General features: G+C 29.7%; 1 protein-coding gene across 1 annotated transcript in view; it reads right to left on the bottom strand.

The window, feature by feature from the left end:
• Phum_PHUM017930 (zinc finger protein, putative) overlaps positions 1-6,788 on the bottom strand; it is a gene marked incomplete at both ends in the record, with an annotated part of 8,104 nt that extends 1,316 nt beyond the window's left edge. Inside the window, 6 exons of the mRNA XM_002422778.1 lie at positions 1-518; positions 588-887; positions 1,005-1,194; positions 1,681-1,821; positions 6,359-6,666; positions 6,779-6,788. The exon at positions 1-518 is cut by the window's left edge and continues 717 nt beyond it. Coding sequence (XP_002422823.1) covers positions 1-518; positions 588-887; positions 1,005-1,194; positions 1,681-1,821; positions 6,359-6,666; positions 6,779-6,788 — 1,467 coding nt within the window. The remainder of the gene's footprint in view (positions 519-587; positions 888-1,004; positions 1,195-1,680; positions 1,822-6,358; positions 6,667-6,778) is intronic.
• Positions 6,789-9,035: the final 2,247 nt, after the last annotated feature.

Here is a 9,035-nt window from a genome sequence, read left to right as displayed (position 1 = left end):
TTCATCGGCTATCAATGATCGAACTCTAACTTTTCTGCCATCGACTCCACCTTCTTGAGTCGTAGTCGTAATTGTGATTCCTCCATCTTCGTTTCGTTCTATTTCTTCTTCGCATTCTTTAACATCTTCGTCTTCGCTTCCACTGCAAACGTTTTCATCTCCTTTACCACTGGCGACGTCCTCTAACTTTGCCGCTAATCCTTCACTTTTTTGAATGCTCTCACACAAATATCTTTCGTGCTGGTGATAATCCACCTTGTTTTGAAATATTTTCCCGCAATGCCTGCATTCAAAATCTTCTACCTCTTGTTTAGGTTTTTCTTCTGAGGTAGGAGAGGGTGCACTCGCGCAACTGCTGCCAGACGGAGAAGATGTAAATTTTTGCATATTGGCATGTAAAAATTGTTTTGTGACGGTGGCATTGACGGTTTCGAGAATTCTTTTCACGGCTTCTAAATCTCCTCCGCAATTGCTCGGTACCGGTGAAAGAGGTTCTTTCATTTCTTTTTCCTCTTCGTCTGGTTTTTCTATTTTCACTTCATTTGGTTTTTCTTCTTCTTCTTCTTCTCCTTCGTTATTTTCATTACTTAAATCTATTTCTTTTTTAATTTCATCCTTCGAATCTTCTTCTTGTTTTTCTTCTTTAATATCGTCCGCTTCTTTTTTAGGACTCGTCAATATATTGGACGGTGTTGCAAACTGTTCGAGAAAATGACTTAGAGCGGGTATACCGTATGCTCTCATGGCAGCATTATTTAAATGCATCGTCGGAGCTGTTGCCATGTAAAAAGGATGCAAGCCCGATGGCGAGGGCGATGGGAAAGCGGAACGCGGAGCTGCTGCGGAGAAAAATGCTGCCGTCGCATCACCGTATTTAGGCATAATTCCTGGGAAGGAATTGTTAGATGGCATGCTCATGTTACTGTTCAAATTTAAATTCGCTTTTAAGCTGTTAATATTATTATTATTATTGTTATTATTATTTGTGATATTTCTTTTTGAACCTCCACCAATGTTTCTGTTAATTTGACTTTTGTCCATACCAACACCACCTCTTCCTCTATTAACTTTTAGATTTATCACTAAGCATTTTTTAGAAGTCATGTGACTTGAATAAGATCCAGAATGGGAAAATCTTTTTCCGCAATTTGCGCATTCAAAGGGCTTTTCACCACTATGTATACGGATGTGTTCCTGTTAATTTAAAATCAATAAAGTTGTAATAAAAAACCCTTAACCAAAAAAAAAAAAAGAAAAATAATACTAAAAATCTGTCATTTAATAAAAATACAAATCTCTGACGTGACGCTCGAAAAAAAAAAAAAAAAAAAAATTGGCGTAAATAATTTTTCGGGGAGCCAACGAAACAAAATTTTTTTTTTTTTAATTTAAATTTTAAGGCTCATTCTAGACTATCGATTGTTCGTTCGATTGGGCAATCCTAAATTTTTTAATGGATACGAAACAATCATTCTTCTTCAGAAGAAGAATAAAAAACCCGATTCAAAACGGGATCCGCCAATTTAAAAATAGATATAATTGATTAAATTAAAAAAATCATTTAACGTGACCCTTCACCTCTACAAAACCAAAACCTTTAGAATTCATCAGACAAACAAAAGCAAACTTTTTATATATATAAATAAATTTAAAAAATTTAATGTCGTATTCTTCTCTTACCTTCAAGTGATGTTTGAATTTGAAAGCTTTTTCGCATTCCGGGCACTTGAATTTTCTTAAAACGGCCGATTCATCGTGTGAGATCATGTGTCTTTGAAGACGGTAAACGTTAGCAAATTGTTTGTTGCACACTTTACAAGACTAAAAAAAAAGAGAGAAACAAAAAACACAATTAGATTAAACCAAAGTCAAAAAAATTAAAAAAAAAAAAAAATTTAATCACGTTGGTGGTTGAGAGGTAAACAGGAAACCGCCTCGACACTTTCCTCTTAATAAACAACTTATCTCAACCACAACAATATTTATTAACAAGGCTACCGAGAAATGTGACACTTCATAGAAATAATAACAAATAAGATAATTAAATATATGTAACTCCTAAATGGAGAAGAAAAAAAAAATGATGAAAAAAGTGTGCTGGCATGTGTGTTTTATTAAATCCATTTTCTCTGACATGTTCCATAAACAGAAAATAAAATTTTTACTGGAGAAGAGAACAAACAACAACAACAACACGAAAAAAAAATTTTTTTTTATAATTATTAACTGACCGATTAATTTTTTTTTACGTCATCACCATCACGTCTCCATTTTGTGTTGACGAAATCAAATGATGTCTTTATTTTTGAAAAAATATAGAGAAAGATAGAGAGAGCGAAACACACAAAGGATTCATAATATTAAGAACAAACAAAAACACCCGCCGGATACACGGATCAATAAATTTTTTGTGTGTTCAAAAAAACAAACAAAACATAACGTTTATGTTATCCAATATCAATTTTTCATTAGATAAAAAAACTCGTGTAAAATCCCATAAAAAAAAATCATCATTATCATTTGTAAAAACGATGATTTCGGTTGGCTAAAAAAAATAAAAGATGGGGGGAAAGGAGAGAGGGGGGGCAACATACGGTTCTTATTAAACCGACCAAGAATTTAAGGCGTTAAAAAAAAAACCGCAGACATTAAGTGTTTCGAACACAAAAAAAATTTTTTTATGTTTAACCATCGCGAGTTATTATTGTTTGTCATTCGAACGTAACAAAACAATAATAATAATAATAATGATAAAATCAGGATCGAATAAGTTCGAGGAGGTGAAAAAAAAAAAAAAAGAAGAAGAACAAAAAAAATCATTTACCAATTTACCCTTAGTTAAAAAAAAGATACTTTTTTTTTTTATTTTATTTTTAAGAAAAAAATAAAAAATAAAATGGGGAGATGGGGAGAACAAAAAAAAAAAAAAAAATGGTAACCGATTCAGACATGTGAGTCTTTTTACATTAGACATGCATATTTACAATTATGTGTCAAGACACGTTTTAAATTTAGCACAGTAAAAAAAAAAAAAAATTTTTTTACTGTAAAATAAATAAAAAAAAATAAAATAAAGTAAAGAGAGAGTGAGAGAGAGAGAGAAAACTTCCTATTTAATTAAAGGAAGTAAGTAGGTTTATGTGCTTAAGGCGGTCGTTATGTGTTGTTGCCCTAAAAAAAAAAAAAAAAAATCGTGCGGTTTTAAAGGTTTTTTTGGCGGAAGACCAATTAACTTGCCGCTTTTATTAAAGCTCTACGCCATTTTTTTTTTTTTTTTTATGAATACCTCTCTCTCTCTACATATAACTTCTTCTTTTTCAATTCCACGACATGTCTCTAATTTATTCATTTAGCGTGACAGTTTTTCAACTTGTTATCAAATAAACATGTAACAATTGTAGGTGTATTCATCCTGCGATTACAATAATATCAGGCTAACACACACACACACACACACACACACTCGATTTCTTTACATTGAAATAAAAAATTTATGATTTTATATTATCCTCCTCTCTTTTATAAAAACGCAGGATATACAAAAATTATTTTTTTTTTTTTTTTTTTTTTTTACAAAAATAAGGACGTCAAATGTTTAAAATTAATAAAGTGGTGTCAAGCACCTCAAAATATTAATAGTATAAATATGGAAAAAACAGAAAGAGAGAGAGAGAGAGAAAGAAAGAACGAGACGCATTATTATTGAAAAAAAAAAAAAAAAACTTCACGTGATATATGAAACATTTAAAAAAAATTACATTAACGATAGAAAAAGATAGACGAACCTGGAGTAGAAGGAGAAGAAATGAAGATGAACAAACCGACATGAAATAATTTTTTAATACGGTAACTCTCTCTCTCTCTCTCTCACTTATTCTTCCCACGGATTTTAAAAGTCCATGAAAAAGCTACATTACGCAGCTGCGCAACTTATTAATAAAAATCATATGACGTCATCATCATCATCATATACACTTGTCGTTGTATCTATAAGAGAATGATGACCCTCCCCTCCTCCTCTCATCAAATATAGTTAATAATAATGATAATAATAATAAAAAAAATTCATTTTCTTAACCGTTAATAGAAGAGAAAAAATCCTTTTTTTTGATTTCGTAATTATTTCGTCAAACAAACAAAAAAAAATTAAATTAATAATTTAGGTCAAAATCATAAGAAATTGTAACAAGTAATTGAAATTGTTATAATAAATAATCTTCCGGTGTGAATAATAATAATAATAATGAAAAAAAAGATTCATTTGTAAGACACATCATAAATTTTTTTTTCTTTTTTTGTGTGAATCGTCGTCGTCGTCGTCGTGTTTCGCAATATATTACAGAGAAGAAGAAAAAACAACAGCAACAACAGCATTAACGACGGAAAACAAATATTAAATAAGCATTAAATAAAAAAAAAATACGATGCCGCCGAAATTTTACGTCGACCAATAGAAATCGAGGCAAAAAAAATCCATAAAAAAAACCTACTCACTCTCTAACAACAAAGAAGAAGACAAAAATTTTTTTCTTTTGTGGTAATTTTTCTGTTAAAAATTTACTAAATAGATATATATTGTTGTTGTTGTTTAAATTTGACGTAAGAAGACGACAAAAATCTACACCACCTTTTTTTTTTCCTCCTCCAAAAAAAAAAAAAGGAGAAGACAAAAAACAAACAAAAGTTTACTTGATAGAAAACACGGTATTGGTTGTTTCTTTGTTTAGCGTACGGTCAAAAAAAAATCCGTTTTTAATATAATGATGATGTCTAATAAAAACTCATTTTGTAATTTAAAACCTCTGGAAAAGAAAAAAAACGGTTTTGGTAAAAAGGTAAAGGAAGGAGAGAGAGAGAAAAAAGAGGAGGTGACAAGAAAGATTTAAAAAAATTTTTTTTTCTTTCAGGTAGTCGTCATCATCATCATCATCATCATCATCTATCTTCTTTTCGATATCTTCGTTTTAAAGAAAAAACATTCTCACACACAAAAACTAAAATGCGCATGCGGTAGAGATATAGTCTTTTTTTTTTTTAATATATTACAAACCTTCGAGTTAATGATAGTCAAGTGCACACACACACACACACGCACACACGCACATACGCACAAAGTGTAGATATTAACGTTTTTCTTCATTTAGGTGGAATCTTTAGTAAAAAAAAAAAAAAAAAAAATTCCTTCCACATATAGCTTCGTGATGTGTGTGTGACCTTTTTGTAACTTCTTCCTCTCTTTTTTTTTACCCCCCTTCCCTCCCTTTACCTTAACCTCCCTTTTCATTTTTTTTTTCGGTCGAAAACACATTTTTGTTTCTTTTCTCTCCATGAGTTGTAAATGTTTACCCCCACCGCAAAATATTTTAACAATAATAATAATATTCTTTTTATTTCTCCAGGTTTCAGGTTTTCTTACCGAAAAAAAAATTTTTTTAAAACGCATTTAACGGATTCCATTGAGGGGTTTTAAAACTATTATTATTATTATTATTAAATGATTTGAGAGTGCGTGTGTTGAATTAAATGAAATAATAAGTAATAAATTTTACAACAATCAACGTATCCCACATATATAATAATAAAACGCAAAAATTTTTTTTTTTTTTTTTATTTATTAATCGCGGAAAACGGGGGAAAGTTCTAGAAAATAATAATAATAATAATTTTCCATTTTATTTTGACGTTTTCGTATAATTTATGAAAAATTAAATGATAGCATTAAAGAAGGAGAGAGATAGAGAGAGAGAGTTAAACATTGTCATCCGGCATCGATTAAACCGATTCAAAAAAAAAAAAAATTTTTTTTATCAATGGAATAAAGAATATTCGATTGATTCCTTACTGTTGCTGCCAACCTTTGAAAAATTACAAACCGGAAATAAATATTTAAAAAAAAAAAACCGATAGACAATTAAAAAAAAAAAAAATTAAACGATAAAAGGTGGCGGCGACGACGACCGACTATTTTTTTTTTTTTACTTCGTCGTAACATTTTTATGAAATTGAGAATATTTATTTATTTTATTTTTTTTTTTTTTTTTAGGGAGTAGGAATTGTGCGGGGAGGCATAAGACGATGTTTAAGTTTGCATGTGGGATCCCTTCGACGTAAAGATTAGATTAAAAAAACCTGTCAACGTAAATGTCGGGATGTGAGCGATCTTGTAAATGAACGTTTCTTTTTTTCTCTCTGTCATACCTCCTCACCCCCCGTTTGTTTGATTTTCATTTGAATCTTCTCTCTTTTTTTTTTACTTTAATGTCTGGGGGACCAATTAACTCGGTCGGGAATAAAACATTACATTCCAGGTAATTTTTTTTTTTTTTTTACAAGATAATAAAAATTATGTATCTCTTACCACTTGTGCATTCGGCGAATGAAGCAATTCGTGTTTTTCAAGTTGGTCTTTTGTTGAAAATGACACGCTGCACTGAGAACAAGCATGTAGACCTCCTTGCACTGGAACTGGAGCTGGAGAATAAGACCCTTGAACGGGGGAAAGAGCTTCGTTCGGTGACAAATTACCAAGATGATCTGCTTCGATGTGATCCCTGAGAGCTTGAAGACCGGGATAAGCTTTTTGACAATGAAGACATTTTATAAAATAATCCGGATTAGTAATTTCTGCTTCTGCCAAGGCTTTAACTGCTGCCGGAGAAAGTGGAACTGAAAATAAATTAAAACTACAATTAGAAAATTTATTATTATTACTTTTTATCCGGTCGATTTCTTTGAATATATAAAATTTTATTTAATTTTTTGGATACTTCCATTATACCATTTCCCATTTTCTTAACAATACAGAAAACAACTTTAATAATGTAACATTGATTATTATTATTATTTCTTATAATAAGATTATGTAAAAAAAAAATTAAACAAAGTTTTCTCGGATATGGTCGTGACTGATCTTTTCCAAAAAAAAAAACCGATAAAACAGTTTTCAAAATTGAATTTTAGCGCTGTCGCGGCCATTTTCCGAACTAAATTTTAAAAGAATCAATTTTTCTTAATAAAATACGTATACGAAAATTTTTCTCGCTCTTTCTCGCTTTTTTTTTTTTTTTTTTTTTTAAATTAAAAGCAACGGTAAAAAAAATCGACAAACGACAAACGACAAACATCGTAAACCCGAAACAAATCGTATATGTGTAAAATTATTGCTACGTTAAATATCTGTCGGTAAAATAAAAGATTTCGAAGAGGGGAAGAGTTCTCGTCGATCTTTCATAACGAATGCAAAAAAAAAAAAAATCTATTTCCGTTTCTTCTGTGTCAATTCGCAAGCCGAAAACGATAATAATAATAATAATAAAATTTCAAACGGTAAAAAAAAACCTTTATTTGTCTACCGCCACGTAAAAAAAAAAAAAAAAAAAAAAATTAACATTCGATTCATCGAAATGATGCGTTTTTTTTTCGTGCCGAAAATTTATTATTAGAAATTTCCAGAAAAGGATATTTTTTTCGGGGGGAGGAGAAGAGGGGAGGGGGAGTTAGGAGACTACATAAAATGGCACGTCTTTAATAAATTTTTTAAATAAATAAACAAAATAAAAAATCAATTTTTCGATGTGAAAAATCGAATGAGAAAAAAAAGCGTAAAATTCACGTCAAATCAGTCATTTGACTTTCTCTCTTTCTCTCTCTCTCTCTTTCTATCTTTATCTCTCTCTTTCTCGTTAAAAATGAAATTTTTTATCGGTCATTGTATTCGTATATAAGAGACGAGATTTAAAAAAAAAATTTTTTTAAAACGTTTTCATTTATTTATTTATTTTTTCATTGGCTATTTTCGAAAAAAACGAAAAAATTTCGACACAGTAATTTCCGTTTACCGATTTCTCACGGTTTTCCCTCTCTCTCTCTCTCACTCTTTCTCTCTTTTTCTATTAACCTCTTTTTTCTCTTTCTCTCTTTAGAAAAACTTCCTGAGCATGACAGTTTTTCGCGTTTGAAAAACCGTAGGAGTTGCCTTTTCTCTCTTATCGATTAATTTGGTCACTCCTCCTTTTTTAAAAAAAAAAAAACGTACCTGATTCGTAAAAAAAAAAAATTTTTTTTTTTTTTTTCAAATCACAAAAGAAAAATAATTGACGATTATTTTCTATTATTATTATTATTAGTATTAGTCTTTTAACTTATATAAAAAATAAATAAATAAAAAATTCTTTTTAGAAAAAGAAATTTAGGCCACCCATCATAGAACGTTTGATTGACGTAAGTTAGCTTTCTGTAGTTTTCGACATGTTTCCTTTTACACTTCTATTTATTAGCCAGAACAAATGGAAACGAGAAAGTTCTTTATTTTTTTTTTTTTTTTCATTCTTTCTCTCTTTCTTTTTTTCTTTCTTTCTTTCTTTCTCTCTATCTCTATCTCTCTTTCACCAAATTGAATGGTTATTTGTTAAAAAAAAAAAAAAAAAATCGCTTTGAGGAAATGAAAAAAAAAAAAAAAAAAAAAAAAAAAAACACACGCACAGATAATACAATACAAGAGAGAGAAAGAAAGAGAGAGAGAGAAAGAGAGAGAGAAAAAAAAAACAAATAACCGAATCGGACGGTTTAAATGATTTTTTTTTTTTTTTTTAAATTTTAAATGCTTGACAGAAAAAATTACAAAATAAAATTTCCAATATAAATATGGCGATAAAACCGGAAGTAAATTCGAAGGGGGAAAAACAATAATTTGAAAATTTACTTTTCTTTTACTTCTCGCGTTCCCTTCCCCCTTTTCCTCCCCCCCAAAAAAAAAAAGTTTAATGAATTTTTTTATAAAAATGCCTCGAGAGAGTATTGTGAAAAAATTAATTTTTAATAAAAGGTCACCACCCATAGTAACCTTTTAACCTTTTCCTTTTTTTCGCCTTCAAAATTAATAACACAATAATAATAATAATAATAATTTTATACGAGTAATAATTACTTTAATTTTTTTTTAAAAAAAACTTTACATCTCTGACTCGCGTCTGTCGAAAAAATCAAAAAAAAGGATTGACTGTCTGTTCTATCAGACATTTTAAAAAGAAATCGGA

The sequence above is a fragment of the Pediculus humanus genome, genomic scaffold (assembly GCF_000006295.1).
Source record: "Pediculus humanus corporis 1103172107372 genomic scaffold, whole genome shotgun sequence".
Taxonomy (NCBI): Eukaryota; Metazoa; Arthropoda; class Insecta; order Psocodea; family Pediculidae; genus Pediculus; species Pediculus humanus.
Note: the sequence above shows the minus strand (reverse complement) of the source record. Positions and strands in the feature narration are given on the sequence as shown.